The sequence below is a fragment of the Plectropomus leopardus genome, chromosome 4 (genome assembly GCF_026936395.1).
Source record: "Plectropomus leopardus strain MGB_pleo_1.0 chromosome 4, ASM2693639v1, whole genome shotgun sequence".
In the NCBI taxonomy this organism is placed as follows: Eukaryota; Metazoa; Chordata; class Actinopteri; order Perciformes; family Serranidae; genus Plectropomus; species Plectropomus leopardus.
Window position 1 is genome coordinate 17,855,373 of NC_142179.1, and position 21,119 is coordinate 17,876,491.

Sequence of the window (21,119 nt, forward strand, 5' to 3'; positions counted from 1 at the left end):
AAGCATCCAGTTACGCTTTTTAAGAGATCCTTATACACACACACACACACCGACAAATATGCACACACACTCACGTTGTCTCTCGTTCACACCCTTAAATCAGTGAAGAATGCATGAATGAGTTAGAAGCCTGAAATAGACAATCACTTGCAAGCTTTCATTACAGTACTTAGGACAATGTACTGCCACACAGTCATCTGCTAACCCTCCATGCACCTGAGGGATTCAGATCATTTACAAGCGTTGCTGGTTATCATGAAGTTATTTTGTTCATTCACATTGGAAGACTGTTTTCTTGTGATTTTATCATCTGCTGAGAGGGAAGTCTAAATTGTAATTTGATTACAGACCCACAAAATACAGACCTGTGTGCTGTTAATAAGTATTAAAAAACGATTAAGAAAGAGCAGGGGGGGAGAAAGTCGTCACCTTGCATCCATTCAAACTTTGGCCCATTGGGACTTTGAAAATGTCACCACTTTGGCGAGTTTCTCTTACCTTTGTAACCTTGTGAGCGTGTTTGGTAGGACAGGACAAAGAGCACAAACTCTTTGAGACAGAACCTTTTTAGAACGTTCCCCTGTCGAAATGCTGTCACGTGTTTGATTAGAGGTGACACCAACTCCTCTAAACCAGCTTATCCAACTGGTCCAGCCACGGGGCCTACTGTATATTTCTCCTTAGACATTATAATTCAAGGTCCACACATCTAATAAATTACCACATATTCAATTTTATTTATTCACAAGTGAAATGCAGTCGATTCAGAATGGCCCACGACCCACAAGTTGGGAACCACTGCTCTAAACAACTAGAGCGCTGTAGGAATAGATGAGAAGAATTAACAAAAGAGGGGAGATCTCCTGTCAAGTTCACAGCATAAATTTGAATAAGTCCCTGGGTACTCCATTGAAGCACCAAAGGACACTTGTTTTTTCATGTTTTTGCTTTTTTATCACAACAAGAAATGCAACTGTAGCAAGTATCTCACTATTACTATCCTCGTTCATATTTTAAGATATTATAAATTATATCCGGCTACAACAAAAAGAAGTTACAGTGGTAGTACAGAGGGTAGTTGCTATGAACTGGCAGGTTTCAGAACATTACAAACCTGCACATTTTAAGTCCTTGAAAGCTTCAAATCTCTCGTGAGTCTGTTCTGAACTGGGCTTTACATATACAAACACATAAATAATTTTTAGGATGACATAATTTGTGTCTTTCAAAATTTTCATGTTCACTTTGGAAAGATGAGTCAGCTTTATGGACTGTTTCAGTTTGTTTTCTTTTCTTTAAATTTTGGCAATGGATCATGGTACTGAGTACAGGTTAATGGAGCTTCGTCACAACAATTCCAATAACAAGTAATGGTAATAATAAGGGTATGGAACGAGCATAGTCATGCTTTAATAAAGATACTATTGATTCACATAAACAGGAACAAATGGCAGTCTACTGTGTTAAAGCCCAATGTTTTTTCATCCATCTATCCCAACCTTCTTAATATGTACTTAAACATGAGGTATAAATACATCAGTAATGCTTTTAAAATACCTACAGACATGTGTTTCAGACACTTTTTAAAAAATGTGAACCTATCTTTAAAGCTGAGAAGCCCACACAGTTCTGTTGTAAAACATTTTGTAGCTTTCTTTCTGTGTTTGTGTTAATCCATAAGTGGGAGAGAGTGAGCGTGGATGTCTGCCAGTACGCACTTGCATGTAGCTGCTATTTAGTGCAAATATTGTTTGCCTTGGCACTCAACCTAAAGATACAGAAAATTAGCAGCAATGTCATGAAGGTGTAGGACTGCAACTGACAAACTTGTGAAGACGGAATCAGCTTCACAGACTATTTTCACTGTCTTAATTAGAAACTAATAACACCTCTGTTCTGTTGCCAAAACAAACCATTTTTCTGTAAAAGGGTTGGGCTCTGTGTCTGACTCATGCCATCCCACCTCAGAGCCATGCCTCATGCTGTTACTGTCTGTTGTATGAAACATGAATTTTAATAACCGGTGTTTTCTTACTTGAATTAAAAGAGGTGAGTGAGAGAATTAAGAGTTTTGGTATAAAAAAATCGATGAGATGTAAAGAGATGTTTTCACCAGATAATAGCAGTATGAAAACTGGGAACCCTGAATCTGGATTTCCAACTTCTTGGTTTTTACTCCACCGGGTTCCTCGATTACTGGCATTCATATTTTTGAGGGCATACATTAATTCCCCCGTTTACCCTCCAGCTTTGTGGAAATACACTTTCATCACTTTCTCTCTCTTTGACTTCATCACTAAATGCTGCAGAGCCTGACCTAAAAAAAAATAACCCAGCACTCAAACATGAAAACAACCACTGTTGACAAAGCACCTAGTGCTATTCTACAGGCTTGGCCCTCTAATGGGACTCTTACAGGCTTAGTCACTCATTTTGCAGAAATGTGCAAATTTGTTCTCATCCAAACAAGATGTCAGTACTATGAGAGCTTTTTATCCACATATCTTACAAACAGTAACATAATCTGTCTAACTCTGTCAGACGCTATTGTCGGTCCTCCCACTTCTTCCAGTGCTGCTGAAGATGTGTGAGTGTTGGCCGGTGCAGTGGGACTCGTGTGGTCAACCCAAGGATAAAACTCCCCCATAGCGAGAAGGTTATGTGGGGTGAAAGCCTGTCTGAAATACAATCAGTGCTTGTTCAGACTGAAAACAGCCCTGCTTTAGTTGAGTTGGAGTAACAGATCCATGAGTTTGATGGTTTGTGAGCACTAAAAAGAAAAAAGATACCTGAAAGAAATCTGGAAAGACTGAAAAAAGCTATCTTATCTTTCATCACAACGGTCACCAGGTAAACAGCAGAAATACAACGCAACAAAGTCATCTACTAGGAAGGTACATTAGCTTGTACAACGTCTCGCCGAATCATGTTTCAAAACTGAGCCAGGTTTGACTTTTTGCCAGACAACCCTGCTTTTTTTGCACTCACACGCTGGCATCCTTTAAAGATGTTGGTTCCAGAAAGTAACAGAAATCCCCAATTCTGACGGAAAGGAGCGAGAGGAGTGCTTTAATCATACTGACGCGTTAACTCTTTAGAGTCCTATTTAAAGGTGAAGCCTGTGTGAAATACTACGGCTGTGCCTAACTTAGAATTATGTCTGCTGAATCAGATTTGGCTGTTAAATATGAATATTCGACGGTTCAAGTTTTTTTTTCCCATGTAAAGTTTTAAAGTTTGAACGGGGCACAGCGGGATATTCAATGGGATGGCTAACGACACACCGGCAATGTACAACATTTTTAGCTAAAACTGGATATCAAACAAAAGCGAGAGACTGTGTCATATTGAGTTGCTTATCTTTGTGCCTTACAGTGGAGAGTCTCTTCCTGCTCTGTGCCACTGAAGCCGTTAGCAAAGAGTAGCATGACAGTCAAGAGCACTCACTCAGCAGCAAAGTCTGGGGACCAAAATGTCCCCAGAAGAAAACTGCACAGGACACTGACGAGCAAAAGAACAAAAAAAAAAACAACCCAAAAACAACTACTTAACTTGAGGCAATCTCAGTTGACTGAGGGATCTCCGACTGATCATTCCAGTCTCCGACTCTCAGGGGGCAGCCCTATTAAATACGTTGATAGTTATAAACTGTAACTCTAGGTCTGTGATCACAGTTAGAGCAATGAGTCTCTTTGCCATCTCACAAGTTACTGCAAACTTAGGTCATAGTGTTGCTAAAAACACATGAACACAGATGTCACTATCCATTTTGTAGCTTATATGCCAGTGTTTTGGTCAAGACCACCTTAACAGAGACTAAGGCAAGACCAAGACCAGACCCAGAACTTCCAACACATTTATTTGTGGCAGCCTGCTACGATTAAAACGTTAGTCACTGCATACTTGTTTTATGTATTTGGAGCTATACCATTCGTTAGGAGCACTAGTATATATATACACGAAATGGTATATATTTTTGTTTACTGTTTGGTTATTCGTTTCACCAGAAGCGCAGAGTGTACTCTGGGCAAAGATAGAGCAGTAAAACGCCAGGCGCAGTGAAAGTGAAACTTAACCATTCATTGTGTTGGGTGTTAAAGTGTGCTTTCACTCAGCCCTGCAGCAGCTGTCCCCTCATCCATCTATCTGATCAGCTCACAAAGAATCAACAGATCAATAATCCACCTCATGACTGAAACTTCAGAAACTGTTGCTGAGGAAAAATAAAACTGATTCAGGGTTCTCTCTGTGCTGTGTTAACAGACCAGCAAAACTACAAAATTTAGAGGGGACACACACACGCAAGATAAAAAATGTAAAGTTTGCTATCTTTTCTCAACAATCCTTTTTTTCCACAGCTAATTTAGTGACTTCCCTGTAGTTGTGGTCTTGCTTGGTCTTGAAATAAAATCCTGAGCCCTCTGTGTCTGAGACCAAGACAGCATTGAGTAAAAATGTGGTTGAGACATGACTAGATTGAGACCTCCGAAAAAGCGGTTTTGACAGCAAGACAGATCTTGAGTACAACACTGTTACATGCTCAAAATAATGTTATGAAATACAACTGACATTTCTCCTCCTTTTAAATGACTATTGTGATCAATAATAACAGCTTAACCTACCCACTTTATGATCTCATCTCCTCAATCTCTGCTAATAACAGCTTAACAACTTAATTCATTCTCTTGTGTCCTTATTCTATTAACATGTCTGCCATGTGCACTGAAATGTTGTTCTGACTGTCTCACATTCAGGACCTCATCATGAAGACAAACAAACTGAAACCCACTCTCTCTGTCTGTGTCTCTGCTCTCTCAGGACCATCGTCGGTCATCAGTAATGACGATGACTCGGCCTCTCCTCTGCACCACGTCTCCAACGGCAGCAACACTCCCTCTTCCTCAGAAATGGGCCCTGACGCTGTAATCATCGGCATGACAAAGATCCCGGTGATAGAAAACCCTCAGTACTTCAGGAGCACAAACAGCCTGCTCAAAACTGACACGTGTAAGTAAAAAACAAAACAAATTTATCTTTAATGTGCACCCAAATAAACTATGGTAAACATGATAATCAATCAGTTATGAGCTATACGCTCCTAAGTAGCCAAGCTAACTGTCTTTGTGTGATACATGGGGGTTACCATGGCAACATCATTCCTGCTGTCATGGCAATGACCTTGGTGCTGCAGATGATAAGCTGTCAATTCTGAGGGAGATGTGGGAAATAGAAAGTCTATTTATATGCGACTGTGTGTCTTTGCATGTGTGTGTGTGTGTGCGCGCGCCATCAGTATATGATGGGAACAAATTCATTCATATATTCAGAACATCCATGTATGACTTATACACAGACATTACCAGAGCCGAAGGTTGGTAGCTTTTTTATTTTTTAAGGATGACCAGCTGCCAATTTATCTAACCGCACAACACTTATTAGGGCTGGACGACTAAGCAGTCATGATAATTATCTCCATATAATTTTCCTCAATGGTGGTTTAATAATGTTCAGTTAACCCTCCACATGGCTCTGTGATATCGCTTTAAAATACTATCGCAATATTTCAAGGCTATATTGTGATACACGATATATATCACAATATTTTTAAATGTCCTTTAAAGTTTAAACTAATGTTAACTACTAAAACGAAAACATGATTTAAGGAGCTGCAGTTACGATAAATTTAAAGTAAAATACAGTTAAAAGAAGTAGCTTCTGTCAAATAATAAAGTTGACTGCACTACTGTTATGATAACAAGAAGAAGGCCAAATCGGCCAATATTCTCCAGCCTCTAATGCATAGAGTAAGGTTATAACATCACAACAACATTCAACAAGCGCATTTAGTTATTTTTAGTGTGATTATTTTGACCATGGATAATGTTGCACTGTGAATTTGCCACATAACTTCAGCAGCTCTAAAATCAACTCATCTGATACTAATGATCAGTTGGCAAGTTAACGTGACTGATAAACACGTTATTTCATATAATGACATTACAAAACATGACTAGAGGTAAATAAATGACCCTGCATTATTTCATGATGTTATCAAAGTCTGCCTTTCATTATTTTTTTGATTGAGAAAGGGTTGAATTACAAACTGTGGGTGTAAAACTTGGGGAAAAAAAACCTGACCATAGTTAAGATTTTTCTTTTGTTCTTTTGTTTTGAATCTACCTCAGATTTGTAAAATTTTTTGCTCTTTGGCAAATTATGTCACTTTCTAATGAAAAAATTATATTATATATATTATATTTTACAATTTTCCCTATGATTTTTTTCAACTTTCAATCAAGAGCAAAATCAGCCTTTAAATTAAAAAAAATGATTGATGTTTTTGGTGGATAATTATCGATATCGACCAATTTGAAAATTTTTATCATGGTAACATTTTCAGCCATATTGCCAAGCCCCAAAACATACCCAGAAAAAAAGTCTACATGAGATCTATTTTGTCAATTGAGCTCAATTGAACATCAATATGAGATTTTGACCATTTTCTCATACTTCTTATATTCAGCTCCTAAGAAATAGCCTTTCTCTTGTCTCAGTGTGATCCTAATTGAAAATCATGAAAAGCTCTTTTTCCTCTCACTGCAGTTATCTTTATTTGTCTGAAATAATCAGCTCTTGAGATAACAGTAAGATCCATGAGAAATTTGAACATGTCTCAATTCTGTGTATTTTATCTGTTCTCAGTGTTGAGAAACCTCTGAGAAGCCTATGGGCACAGAAAAAAACTCCTGCTTGATTTATTCCTTTGCTCCTTATTTCTCCTGAGGTGGGCTTTCAGAGAAACAGATCAGAATTGATTTGTCTCCACATAAAAAGCCAATTTATTACTTAAAGACAAAGAAAAGACTATTGCAAGCAGGATAACTTTCCTCTGGGTACACACAAATTCTGCAAAGCAAAAGACAAAAGGGCAAAAAGACAGTGGTAAGGTGAAAGAGACAAACAGAAATAGCAGAGAAGAGAAACACAAGGAGAACAGAGGGAGACAGACAGAGCAGCAGTCAAACAGACACACTGAGAGCACACAAGGATATTGACCTGGTCCATCAACATGACATTAGGATTATTGGCAAGTAATAAAAGTGTCTCCAGGCTTTGGCCTTGTGTTGCAGTAAATTATGGAACCGCGTGTGTGTGGGGGTGGGCTCTTCTTTTGCGGGCACGGTTGAAGGAGATATAATAATGGGGAGGATTGGGGGTTGACCTCTTCAGTGGTGCGGTATAACTAAAAGATAGACTGGGATTTACAGCCTAAAGACAATGATGAAAGCGCTGCGGATCAATGAAAGTCAATAACGTACTGCTGCGTATGTGTATGTGCCTGAGTGTGAGTTTCTAATATATGACAGCCATTACAACTATTACTCTGCATGCTTCTTTGACTCGCAGACAGGCGGCATAAATACTGAGAGGATCTGACCGATTATTTGGCACTCTGCCTCCCCCGACCCAAGCAATAGCCTTTGATGGAGACAGTTTGGCAAAGTGGCACTAGCTTGCCTGCCAGGAACTGAACTCCTTTTTAAACACTGGCCTTAACCAGCTTGCGGCCTGTAATATTGAATACACGTTTCTGCTTAAAAGATGGCACGGGCCTCTTCCTGGCAGCAATAAAGCAGCAATTACTCTGCAGAGATGATGGATCCGTGTGTAATTACAGCAACTGTTAGCTGTGTTGCAAAGCCTCAGTTGTGCAGCTTACCTGAACACCTCATTAACAATAATAACATCACAGGAGCAAGCCTGGTTGGAGAGCGTGTCGCATACATTAGCAAAGGCTTAAGTTAAAAAAACCCCGGGACTTGCAAAGGTTATTAATATTGTGTTTATGTTTCTCTAACCCCTTTATCAGTACAAAGTATGCACAAAGGCTGTTGGTGGTGTGCATGTCAAAAAATTCGAGTCTGAATTTCAAATTTGAGTTTGAATTTTAAAAATACTAAGATCATGAAATCAATTCTCAACTAAGAAAAAAATATCTCTATTTTTTTCTCTAATTATTTTGATTTTTCATGTTTTCTTTATTGAGTTAGCCGTTAAAGCTTTATTTAAAGCAGCTTTTCATTGCAAGAAAGACAGTCTTTTCATAAAACTCAGCTGTCTATGCAGTGAAAAGATGCACATACTTTTGCAACTGGTGCTACATGACCAGAGAAAACAGGCTGTGGCATTCGCTTTTGCTCAAGAGATAGAAAACCTACAACTTCCAGAATGCACTGCATCAGACCAATAAACACTCAAGCTGGTGGGTGACAGGATGCTAGTTTGGCTGTTTTCCACTGGAAACAATATGATGGCCAGCTGGTAACAAATGATCTCTAACTGCAGTTAAATAATAAGTAATCTCAAATATGTTTTTGAAAACATTTTGGGCAACTTTAGGTAACTTACAGGAGGCAAGCTGTTTCCTCCCATTTCCAGTCTTTGTGCTAAACTAACTGACTTCTGGCTCCAGCTAAATATTAACCGTACAGTCACGAGTGATATTAATCATTTCATCTAACTATGATATGAAAGTGAATACTAACATTTATCATAATAAAAGACAAAGCATTCCCTACTGAATGAGATTTAAACATACTGAGTCTCAAAATAGTGTGAAAAGCTTTTAAAATAATTAGCATGTGTACGCTTTTAATTGTAGAAGTCATTCTACATTTCAAATAAAGGTGCTAAAACTCTGAAAATATAAAGGAATTGACCTCAGGTTTTGCAGTCAAAGCTACAGCTCTGAACTAACGGAGGGACTTTTCTTTCTCCATACACCTTCCTCTTGGCTGTGTGTGCAGTACCTCTCAATTTTTCCACCGTTTCCATCCCAGCAGATCTTCTGGGGTTTGTATTTTGTTGTATCTAGGGAATGAGGATTAAGATTGTTCTGGAAAATGTTAATCACACATAAGCACATGCGTACAGTACTTGAAAACACCCATTTGCACACACGCATTCACACACTAAGCTTTTGAAAATTTAGGTCACAATTAGCTACACCTCCTGATAGGAGGGCATATAGTTGGGAGCGGTGCAACGAGGTGCAAAGGGAAAGAAAAGGATAAATTAGAGTCATGACAGTGTCTGCATGAGGAATTTGATGGAGAAAATTTCCGTTGGTCCTGTTTTTAAAGCATCTGTCAAACACAACTGCATCTTTGACCTATCTCTGTGCCTGATTCAACGCAAAGTTTCCATACTGTTTTATGTCAGCATCCAGGGTCATGGAAAGATTTTGGGCAGATGAGACAAGAAGGGGAGGAAGAAGAGGCAGATGGGAAAACGGGGAATAATTATGTCCCGAGACATTAATTTCTTCGGTTGTTTATAAGATGCTGATTAAGGAGGATAGGTGTGCAAGGCGGCTCTATAGGGAGGTGTGGAGAGGACAGATGGGAAAATATGGGAGAGGAGGTGGTTGATGGGAAATATCACTCCTTTTGATGTTAATGTTGTAAACGCCGTCACAAACAAGTGATGGGAAAAGAGTGATGGCGCAACAGAATGGAGGAAGAGCATGTGCTTGCCTGGCAGTTTAGAGGAGGTTGATTAAAAAGTGATAGGTTTAGCAGATGAGGGGAACGGCAATAGGGAGGAATAAATGATGGAGCAGCGGGATGCTAAAAAAAGGAAAGTGAGAGTAAGATAATGAGGCTGGATGGAGGGATGCTAAATGAGAGAAAATGAGCGAATACGATAAGCATGGAAAACGGGTACTAATTAAGAAAAACATCAGAGAGTGAGAGTGTAAAGTTTGGCAAATAGGGAATAATATTTCTGTAGATCTTAATTAAGGATACTGATTGAGGAGAAGACGGGTGATGTGTTGCACTGCACAAAGAGATGCAGTTTAATAATAAAGGCAGCGTGGAAGAAGGAGTGTAAAATTGGCAAAGGCAGACAGCTGGAAAGCAGAATTCATGAGCGATATGAGGCCATAAAAAATAAAATAACTTCATTTTGAAAGTTCTTGATTGCTATGCGCTGCAATTATGGAAAATTCTTGAATACATGAATGTGAAATTAGTTGCGATGGCACATTATAAATCTAACAATAAAGACAAATTTGGAAAAACAACAGGAAAGGCTGTGAGAACAACACCAAATCTTGCTGCCAAAGAAAAGAAAAGCAGTAGTGGGAAGCACTGGTCTGCACACATCAATTTATTTGCTATTTGAGGGTGTTAATTAAGGAGAAGTGGTGCGAGGCGTTTTCATGGGTGAACGCTCATTACACAACCTCAGTAGGAAATGGTGCGGTGAGGTAATTAGCTGGTTAAATAGTGGGTAGTTGGCTTGTGGGGATGTGGGTTTATTGTGTGCTGCTGCTGCACAGGGAATTGTGGGTGCACTGAGATCTGTGACCTGCTACTGTTGTTTTTGAACTGCAAATAATCATGCCATGATGAATAGAAAAACACAGTTTTTTGTGTATTCATATAAAATAGTGACATTTTCCACAGGGATACATCCTCAAACTTAACCCTGTCTCCTTTAATCATAATGTTTATAAAGTAATAGTACTAATTTGCACATACTGTAACTTTAATTGTTAATTGACAACGTATTTTATTTTTTTCTCTACAATATCTGCTCTTGAGCAGGAATGAAAAATGTAGCCTACTGGAATATTTAACTCAAAGAAAAGTATTCGCGTAGCAATGCACTAAGATAAAACTAAAACAATTATACCAGTTAAAGGTCCAGTGTGTACGATTTAGGTAGTATGTTTTCTTTAGGTTATAACCATGTAAAAATTAGAATCCTTGTGTTTTAATTCACTTAGATGAGCCATTTATATCTACATAGGGAGTAAGTCCACCATGTTGCACCGCCTCGTCTCTACTGTAGTCCAGAGCGGACAAACCAAACTCTGGCTATAGATATGGCCATTTGCATTTTTGCATTAACCACAATAGTCAGCAGCCATTCTGCAATGAGTACGTCTGAAAAACACTACTTTTTTAATGTGTAGCTGCTTTATTCTGTGTTTTTGCCAGTGTAAATCCCCTGGTGCATTTGTTTTGGAGCAGAAGACACCTTTGCAAATATTATATAAAACCTCCTGAACATCTGGATCTAAAGTCTTAAGAAATATCAGAGAAAAATGGTGAACACATAAGCAGGTGCTGGGCTAGCAGCGTTACTGCAACATGCCAAATAATGTTGGAGAACCACTAATTTGTAACATGAAACTGATTTTTTTACTGTTCTTACTGATTTAAATCACAAGGTCCGTTTATTTTTAAAGGAGAAGAGATTTGCAGATAATTCAGCTTGCTGGTGGGACTACATGATAACAAGGTTGAACTTTATAAAAATCACGGCTCAAATAGGCTTCAAAATAAAGTGCATCAACATGTCAGGAGGCATCACATCTGTCCACAGAGGCCATAAGCCCAAACTTTGCAGCCTGTCCTGATATGTGATTATCAACTTATAGCCTAACACAACAGCCTCTCTCAGTGTAAAATAACTTGAAATAACCATAAAAGATGACAAAACTCAGTTTAAGCCAAGGACACAAAAATGACCAACAACAGATTAAAAGAGTTATGGACACCACGGCGGGTGCAACAAACATCATTAAGCCCCATAAATCAAATAACATGACATATAATTAACAGCAGATCAAACTTCAGCAAAGCAGACAGCACTTGTAGAAACATATCTGGCCTAATCTCAACAAACACACATATAAGGCCCTCAGCAAAAACACAGCGTCAGTTTTCACACAAAGTGCACACAAGGCAATGTTGCCTCGCAACGGTGATGCTCTGTGGAGCGCGTGTGTTGTACTCACCTGTCTGACCGCCAGTCTCGTGCACCGCGAAGTCCTCCTTAATCTGCTCCGGGTTCAATGTCTCTGATCCGTCATTCCCGATGCAAAAGTCCGCTCCACAGGGCTTATCTGTCCCAGTATAACCAGTCCACCTGGCCTCTCTGTCCTACTGCCTAGCTGCCACCTGCAGCAAAAAGTCCTCGCGCTCTTGAGTGAAGGTAAAAGTTCCTCGCTGAACTCGGAAGGATCCTCAGTGTGAGCGTGTTAGCATTTAGCATGTTGGCACGCACCTGCTGACAAGCAACACCTGGGTGTGTTTGGTTTCGGTCACTTCCAGTGCTCGCAGACTGATTTATTAATGTAGCTAACATGCAAACTTTTTTTTTTAATTATGCGGAGGTGCACTAGCCCTAACCCTACTTTCTTCGTTGGCAGCCTCACAGCACGGATGTTGGCTGGTTGTTACATATGTTACCCTGAGTCTGTTACACTCACACCTGTCCCCCGCAAAACAATTTAGGTAGGAACCAAAATTAATCTCGGACAAAATTGGCATGACACATACATTTAATTTGCGTGACTGATGAATCAAAGAATAAATTAATAGTTAAAATGCAATAAATAAAATAAGTATTATATGTAATAATAAACCTTAGTTCTGCAAGTCTAATATAACAAAGTGGAATTGTTCTTGGTAAAATAAAGGCCAACTACATACATTTTTACCACCGTATAGCCGACTGTAACAACATGAAATAGGCTGGTGGTGGAGCCATTCTTGAGTAAAAGTACATATAGCTTACCAGAAAATGACTTGGATCAGCCTACAAGTTAAAGTCACCTGTAATGTAATATAATAGTAGGCTTACTTCAGTAAAAGCCTTAAAGTAGCCTATTAAATTTTTACTATACTTAAGTATCAACAGTGATTTGGGCTAGGGCAAGTTTAGGATGGTAATAGAAATTTTTTTTAAAAAAAGCAAATGGTCAGAATTCTGGGGATTATTGAGTTTTTTTTCTTCTCAACATGTACACCACCTTAAAAATAGTGTGCATTACACTTGAGGAACAAGAAGGTCTTTTTCACAACTTAAAGGATTCATTCATCCCATCCTTCTTTCCAGCCCTGTTTTGTTATGAGTAACAAAAATTTTAAGGGGACTTGTATTGGAGTAAAAGTATACACTTTATTTAGGAAATTTAGGGGAGTGAAAGTGAAAGTTGAAAGAAACATAAACACTCAAGTGAAGTACATATACTCCAAAACAATATTTAAGTACAGTAACTAAGTAGCATTACTTTATGACATTATGCCACTCTAAAATAGTATGGTAAACCTCAGTGATTAAAATAACCTGGGTCTGTTGTCATATGTACAACTAATGACACTTGTCTTAGGAGCCAGAGGGTCGCTGGTTTAAGTATGAAGTGTTGACTGCCAGCTGTAAAGGTGCCAGTTTGCCTCCTGACATGCTCTTGAGCAAAGCACCAAACCCCCAAACCAATCCAGGGGGGCATCGCAGTATGACTGACTCTGCACTACTCCCACCCTCATTAAACCCTTTGAAACCTGAGCAAAATGGCTTGATGAAGGCAATTAGATATGAACAAGGAAATGACCCAAAAATGAGCAAGAATTAGTAATAAGTACAAGAAAATTACTGAAAATTAGTGTACAAAGCTTACAGAGGCACACATGCACATATGAGAGTCTCTCTCTCTGTTTTTGTCTCTCTGTCTCTCTCTCTCTCTCTCTCTGTCTGTGTAATATTGGGTTATGGTGGACCTCAGCAGCTCACAGTGTAGATCGATGCAGCTTCTGAGAGTCTAGCTGGGCTTTAATGTGATATTCTGAGTGGACAGCTTTTCTTCAAATGCGCCTCTTAATCACATCACAGATAAATCTCAGCCCTTGGTGTCCTCTATGTGTGTGTGTGTGTGTGTGTGTGTGTGTGTTCAAGGAGTACCCAAGTGCATGTCTTATAGGATAACATGTTTCCTTCCATGCAGATGGTTGTACATCTGGCCTGCAGTCAAAAAGACGGGGCTTAGCCAGGTTATAGTAAGGGCACCATGCTGTTAATCGTTCTGTAGAATAAAATCTTGTATCATCACTGTGGTGAGTTGCCAAATTTTCCACGAAAAAAAAAAAAAAAGAGCTGGCATGGAGTTACGAGTTACTTAGCAACAGAGAGCAGGTTTGTGGTCTCTGATCCAACTGTGGGTGAGCAGAAGGCAGGGAGAGATTACGTACATGAAACAGAGAGAGACACACATTTTTAACATTTACATTACAGTGAAAACTGGATCAAATTAGAGTATGGCAAAACATTTAAGAAAGTATAAAACCCCCAAACATTTCACATCTTTTCCAGTTTAGAAAAAAGAGACGGTAAGTAAGCGCTCATTTTATGTTACAGAAAACACAATAAATCCACAATATATATTTTATGTATTTTATATTTATTCTATTTGTATTGTAGTTTTGTCTTGCTGTGGTAATTTCACACTGAAAGAGAGCCAAATAAACCACACATGACTTGAACTGATTAATTAAAATGACACAGTAAAATCAGAGTTTAATAGATGATGTTTCTTTGACATGTGTCACAACAACAAGCATTTTGTTTTTGTGACTTTATGTGAACTAAGGTACCCAGCTGATGTTTAATTAAGACGGCCACATTATAAGTGGGGTTCCTCTCATAATCCATGTCCTTCCTCTTGTCAACAGTCGTCCAGCATATCAAGAGACACAACATTGTGCTGAAGAGAGAGCTGGGAGAGGGAGCCTTCGGAAAAGTCTTCCTGGCCGAGTGTTACAACCTCTCACCCGACCAGGAGAAGATACTGGTGGCTGTCAAGGTAATCCGAGCTTAATGGTTTTATTTTCACTATTTTACTAAAAACTACTGACAAATTCATAAGTAGGGAAAACATTTACTGCTGTTCTGATATTAAAGTCCAAGCAATAACCCTTTGAAGCCTGGATTGACATCACTTTCCCTTTGCTGCATTCAGACTCTTTTCACGAGTATTTAAACCTTTGGACCTGGAGCAAACTGGTTTGATTCCATCCATGGGGCACCTGGTGGCTCAGTGGATAGAGCAGGCGCCCCATGTACAGAGGCTGTGTCCTCGATGCAGCGGCCGTGGGTTTGACTCCATTCCCTCTCTCTCTCCCCGTTTCACACTTGTGCTGTCCTGTCGATTAAAGGCAGAAACGCCCAAAAAATATATTTAAAAAAAAAATGTCCGGCCAAAAAACTACATTGAAAATCATCATAATTAGATTTTGCAGATTATGTTAGAAAATTATAATTGTTTTTTAAGCACTTTTTATGAATAAAATGTTTTTTTTAAAAAAAAAACAAAAAAAAAAACATTAAAGCACGTAAACATGAAATATGAACCTGAAAATTACCATTATAGTACCCCTTATAAATGTAAGATTATACAGTATAAGTGAAGAGTTACTTATGTCAGTCACTGAATTAAACAAAATACAAACTTCACTTAAGGACCAAAACAAAAAAGAGATGAAACAACATTATGAGGAGTTCGGTTTCAAATATATACCCTGAAACCTGTGCTCACACAGAGTGATCACTTGTACCAAAGTAAAGCCCATAATGTTATATTTTTAGCTGAAGTTACTGTTTTCTTTACCAGATTTTGCAAAAAGATCTGACATATACATTTGAAAAATTTAACAGTTTGCAGCAGATAATCTAATGTTTCTGAAATGACTCCATGTTCGCCATCTGCTCACCTCCATTTCCTCTGTTACTGTTAGAAAGCCATTGCTTTCAAGAGTTTCTCTTTAAAGGAATACTATAGGACTTCCTAAACAATATGTACTCACACAGGAGTAATTTATCACTTATGATCCACTGAAGTGTGCACGACGGTGTTTTTTCTGCCCTCATTTAAGCAAAAGGTGGAATTACACTCAAACCGCTGACTTCCGGGGTCAAATTGAATGGTTTCCCAGGGATCCTCCCATCACGTCTATCTGTCCATGTAGCTCTCCATCAAGGATGCTTTCTCTGCTGGTCTGCGGTGAAACAGGATCTGATTGGTGGAGAACTTCTCATTAAGAATACATGACCTGTGAGAGACCCCCCTCCCTCTCCTTCTGTCCCCACTTCCTCTCCTGCCTCACCTCTAACTCTTACCTGCAGTACTTTTTCTCTCCCCTCTGCAGTCCTTCATCCTGCTGCTTTCCTCTCCTCAAATCCTCAACCTTCTTTTCTCTAAACCACTTGCCGGCCCGCTGATGTTTGCTGCCAGCTTAGCTTCAGCTCACTCTGAGCTCCCTGTAAAATATGCACCTGAAAATCCCAGGAAGCACAATTCTTGGTTGTAGAACAAGATGCCGTGTGTTGCTGTGCTGAATATCAAATCTGGACGGTAGAACATTTTATAATCGACACAGTCGACGTACACTAAAAATAAAGTATGTTTCTCAAACTGCCATAGGTGTGGCTGCATGAAGATGAATCATTTAGTCATTAGAGTCACTTCATTGATTTGACTCTCTCAATTCATTGGATTTTTTTTCAATTAGCTAATGTACCACCTGCTTGTAGCTCTTCCTGCTCTTTTCATCCTTGTCTTTTTGTTAACTGGTATGACTCACCCATTTCTATCCAGTTGTCTTTTTCCTCCTCCTCCTTGTTGCTGCATCAACAAAGAGAAGACGTGATTGAAGCTGGTGACACAGATTTTTCAAATAAATGACGACATTTGCCTTGACTTTTAAAGCGTCAGTTCACCAGAATTACAAAACAAACTGAAAGTATAAACTGAAAAATAAACAAAAACACACTTAATTTGAAAGTACAGTGAATTTCCAGCACAGAACTTTATTTTTAAGTGCTGTTTCTGTTTATTTTACAATATGTTTTATTTCTTCGTGTTCTAAGCCAACATGTTTACATTTTGTGAAATAAAATTGAATATGTGGTAATTTATAAGGTGTGACGAACCTTTCAAAATAATGCTTTCACACTGGACACGGACCAAACCGTGGTTCAGTTTGATTCGGACCGAGACCACTTCCTTAGATCCGGACCATGGTCCAAGGAAGGTTTCTCACCTGTCAAATTGAAAGTCCAGACCAAACTACATAGGTGTGAAAACACCCTGAGGAGAAATCTGGACCTAGTGTAATGGGGTGTGGTAGGACCCAATTGCAGCACAACAGAGCAGGTGAGTAGTTGGTACTGACCTTTATTTAATCTTTTTGTAGGTTGAATGGAGCAAAGGTGAGTATAATCCAGTTGGAGGTAAATAGGGACAGTTGTCAGTTTTGGGGTGGATTCATTCACAGGTAATAATTCAGAGTTCGAGTAGGGAAATTGTGAACATGGAGCAGACTGGCAGGTAATTGTATCAGGTAAGCTGCAGAAACATTTACAGCAGGGAGCTTGTGGAAAAAGCAGGGACTCCAGAGAGGGGCTGGCAGGGCTCATGGTCAAGGACGGAGCAGAGTTGGCATCAGGCAGGCAGGCAGCAGAGCAGACGAATCCTATATGAGCAGGCAGCAGGATCAACAAGGACAGGCGGCGAATCCATGTACCATCAGAACAATAAACACCAGCGGCACTCACACGGAGGAGATGTTTTGCTTGGCATGAGGCTCTGAAAACGAAGATATGGCGATCTCTCTCGACGGAGCCGAAGCAGTAGAACACCACACGGCCAAAGGCAGACGAGAACCAGGAAGTGCACAGGCAAAACTAAGAAGGCTGTTAGGTTTAACAGGGCAGAGACGAGAAGAGGTGGTCAGAGGTGAGCTGAGTTAAAACCAGCAAAACAGTCTGAGAGCGAGGGCTGGAAGGTCATCTGGAGTGAGGCTGCTGCTTAAATACTGGCTTGATTGGAGGTGCAGAGCAGCTGGGAGCACCAGGTGGAGGTGATGAGGCTGATGAAGGGGAGAGGCAGAGCAGACTTGACACCTTATGACTGGACCAGTTGGGAACAACTGGTATTGACATTGTTTCTTAAGACAATCCTGGATAGCATACCTTCAAAATTTGTGCAACATTTCAATCGAAAGATATTAATGATGTAGGCTACACAAAGCAGCTCAAAGTTTTGTCAGTGCATTTAATCATCATTACAGCCTGTTTCTTCCCTGATCATTACATTGTTCCTCATGTGCATATTGTACTCATGTTGCACTCTGTCATGCATGCTACATTACAGAAACATGTACACCACATTACAATAACCTGCGTTCACTAATAGAGCTTAATGGTCCCGGCTTTACAGTCGGCTATCAATCAGCCAGTCAGCCATAATACAGAAGCCAGTTTTACCGTTAGTGTATATCATACAATGAGCTGCCATCGATCACAGCCCCATTTTAACACGTGCAGATACACACAGAAATATGCACACGTCTATACGTACACACTTCCACTCCTCCATGCCATCAATCACTAGCGCGTAGCACTCTCAATAATGTTGCCTTCACACATGTAAATGCATATCACTACATTCCCAGGCTCGAGGTTGTTGATTGGTTTTTATTTGTCCAGGGACCTGAATGTGCACAGACCTGATGACTAACAGTGCAATATTATGGCTTTTAGCCTGGGAATAAACTCAGCATTGAGTTCTAGGACTCAGAGCGCAATAGTGAGAGGTGGATGTTTCTGGCTCACAGGGAAATCTTTGGATTAATATGGTTTGCTCAATATATTTTTTTACAGTGGTCATTTGATATATTGGCCAGTTCAGTAAACTGACTGAGTATGTTTTCCCTGGAAATACAGTTTTTGTTTTTCTTAAATCAAATTTTGTATTACTGATTTCTTTGCTCCAGGATTACACAGTGTGAGCTACATACAATACATGTGCCATGCACATTTTAGTACTAGTCACACTGTGTAGAGGATTATAAATTGTGAATAGCTTTATTAAGAGTTGATACAGCATTTATTAATGCTTTAAAGATAAGTTAAATTTGCAAGCAAAAAGTGTGGGTTACCAGGTTGTAGTTTTTCCTCCTTCCAAGCACTATTTTTTTCTTTTCAGCTTTGTAGTTCATCAAAATCACTCCTCCAATTGATCATTTGACTTCTTGTGGATTAAGAGCTTTGTCAGTTACTTATTAGTAAAACTACTGATTTTTCCAATCATTTCTTGTCAAGATGCACATTACCTTTTCCTCATATTTTCAAAACGAAATTCAACTTTGTTTAGGTATCAAACTTTAGAAGGCTTGTGAAAGGCATGTCAACACTGCACAAGAAAACAAATGTTGCTCTAGGTTTAAAGGGATCAATTACCATTTCTAAACACTTTATTAAGGTGTTATCAATGTTTTTATAATCGAAAGGGTTAGCTTCCTTTTCAAGAAACCAAACAATAAATGTATTAACACAGGCCATCACTCTCAGTGTGTGAGAACTAATCAGATGAAAGTCAACCCAGTCAGCCAACCCGGATTTCCCATACATGTCCAATATCACATTTCAAATTGAGATTGGAGCGCAGGCTCTCATAAAAATCGGCCATATAATCATCTTTTAGAATCACATTACAGCCTGTAATGTACATGACCAAGCCTGTGTTTGATCAAGATACATGACTAGTTGAATTTATGGGTGGGTGGAGTTACAGTCAGCTTCATTTTCTGGTATTTCAGCGTTCCAGCTGAGAGGTCGGTGGTCATTTCCTTCTTCCCAAGCTTTTCTCCTTGTCCTTTAAACCTATAGGCGATATATTTGTAACAGGAGCTTTTATCTGGGATGTTAGTACACAAACGGACAAACACACACACAAGGTGGAACGTATATCCATGTCATATACTGTAGGAAGACAATCAATTATTCATGTAGGACAAGAGGGATTTTCTATATATTTCTTATTTTGATGTGAAATGAATACAGACCCCGTATCAGTTTCATTTCCTGCAAATCTCTCTCTCTCTCTCTCTCTCTCTCTCTCTCTCACACACACACACACACACTGTCTTTTTCTGTCTGTCACATATGCTTACATTACACAACCTCTGACAGATTTCCTGATTCACGGAAGGGAGAAAAAGATTAGTTTCAAAGGGAACTAGGGAATATAATGAATGTAAACAGTGTTGTACTTTGTAATGGCTTACATTAATATAAAATTTGTTCCTGCTCCGCCATTGTATCAGTCCTTGCTCGGTGCCAGTTATTTCACACTGTATGTGCCGACTTGCTGTAACTCACTTTTACAAGGCAAGACACTCACTTTTTTTCTATTCTGCTGGACATCAGCCAAATAAATTGGAGCAGACTGGGTGCACTGTGAAAATGACTAATTGGCAATAGTGTACGTGGCATAATGTGTGAGTTTTTCATTTGCCAGTGTATTAAAATGTCACTTTTGTGTGTGCTTCTGTGTGTGCAGACACTAAAAGAGGCCAGTGAAAATGCCAGGAAGGATTTCCACCGTGAGGCTGAGCTGCTGACCAACCTTCAGCATGAACACATTGTCACTTTCTATGGAGTCTGCGTGGAGAGCGACCCACTCATCATGGTGTTTGAGTACATGAAACATGGAGACCTAAACAAGTTCCTCAGGCATGGCTCTTTTTCTTCATTACATCAAAATGTCATTGAAATGGCAACTATATTTATATTTAAAAATTTGCATTTTTCCAAAAATGTCATCATGAAAACAACAGCATTAATAGACAAAGACTGGACTATAAAAGATGTTTGTTGCATGTTGGATTTTACAACAATGCAAATGAAATGCAAATGACTCCAATAAACAATAACTGGCCTCACGTGAAAACTTTCCACCTGTTCTCTCGCAGGGCTCACGGTCCTGATGCAGTTCTGATGGCAGAGGGTCAGACCACCAGACCTGTGGAGCTGACCCAGTCTCAGATGCTGCACATCGCCCAGCAGATAGCATCTGGCATGGTCTACTTGGCATCACAGCACTTTGTGCACCGCGACCTAGCCACCAGGTTTGTCGCTTTTTCTGTTACCTCACTCTGTGTTTATGGCCCAATGATAAGGCATCAACCAAAGCACTAAGTAAAGCATATAAAACAGGAAAAATAAAACAAGATGCTTAAGGTGTCTGTGGTTAGACTAAATTTGACAAGTTCCATCATTTGGACATAATTTATGAATGCACAAACCAATGCAGTAGCATCGATCGAGTATATGGCAAATATCAGCTTAAAGAGTCCTCCCAAAAAGATAGTAGCCAGTAGAGAAAGCACAGTGGATACCTATAAAACAGCAGATATGTTTGGTCTGTGATTAAGTGATTTATTGATTTCAACATCGACTGAATGATTCTCATGTGATGAAACAAC

The 21,119-nt window shown here is 39.4% G+C and overlaps 2 protein-coding genes and 1 long non-coding RNA gene across 9 annotated transcripts in view; 1 reads left to right on the forward strand and 2 right to left on the reverse strand.

The window, feature by feature from the left end:
- Positions 1-12,280, reverse strand: part of LOC121944766 (solute carrier family 28 member 3-like) — a 100,987-nt gene extending 88,707 nt beyond the window's left edge. Inside the window, exon 1 of the mRNA XM_088076676.1 lies at positions 11,813-12,280. The gene's annotated coding sequence lies outside the window, so the exon portion shown is untranslated. The remainder of the gene's footprint in view (positions 1-11,812) is intronic.
- ntrk2a (neurotrophic tyrosine kinase, receptor, type 2a) overlaps positions 1-21,119 on the forward strand; it is a 108,835-nt gene that overhangs the window by 68,121 nt on the left and 19,595 nt on the right. For both annotated transcript variants that reach the window (XM_088076674.1, XM_088076675.1), the window contains exons 13-16: positions 4,819-5,007; positions 14,526-14,656; positions 20,195-20,367; positions 20,607-20,762. In XM_088076674.1, coding sequence (XP_087932800.1) covers positions 4,819-5,007; positions 14,526-14,656; positions 20,195-20,367; positions 20,607-20,762 — 649 coding nt within the window. The remainder of the gene's footprint in view (positions 1-4,818; positions 5,008-14,525; positions 14,657-20,194; positions 20,368-20,606; positions 20,763-21,119) is intronic.
- LOC148189756 (uncharacterized) lies at positions 14,670-17,804 on the reverse strand. Of its 6 annotated transcripts, XR_015776441.1 has the most exons (7): positions 17,407-17,754; positions 17,025-17,324; positions 16,783-16,892; positions 16,434-16,474; positions 15,970-16,125; positions 15,742-15,865; positions 14,670-14,995 (listed from the first exon to the last, which is right to left on the reverse strand). It is a non-coding gene; the product is annotated as an uncharacterized LOC148189756 (long non-coding RNA). The 6 variants fall into 6 exon arrangements; XR_015776443.1 differs by having other exon boundaries at positions 15,657-15,848; positions 16,783-17,324; positions 17,407-17,804; XR_015776444.1 differs by having other exon boundaries at positions 15,970-16,110; positions 16,783-17,324; positions 17,407-17,755.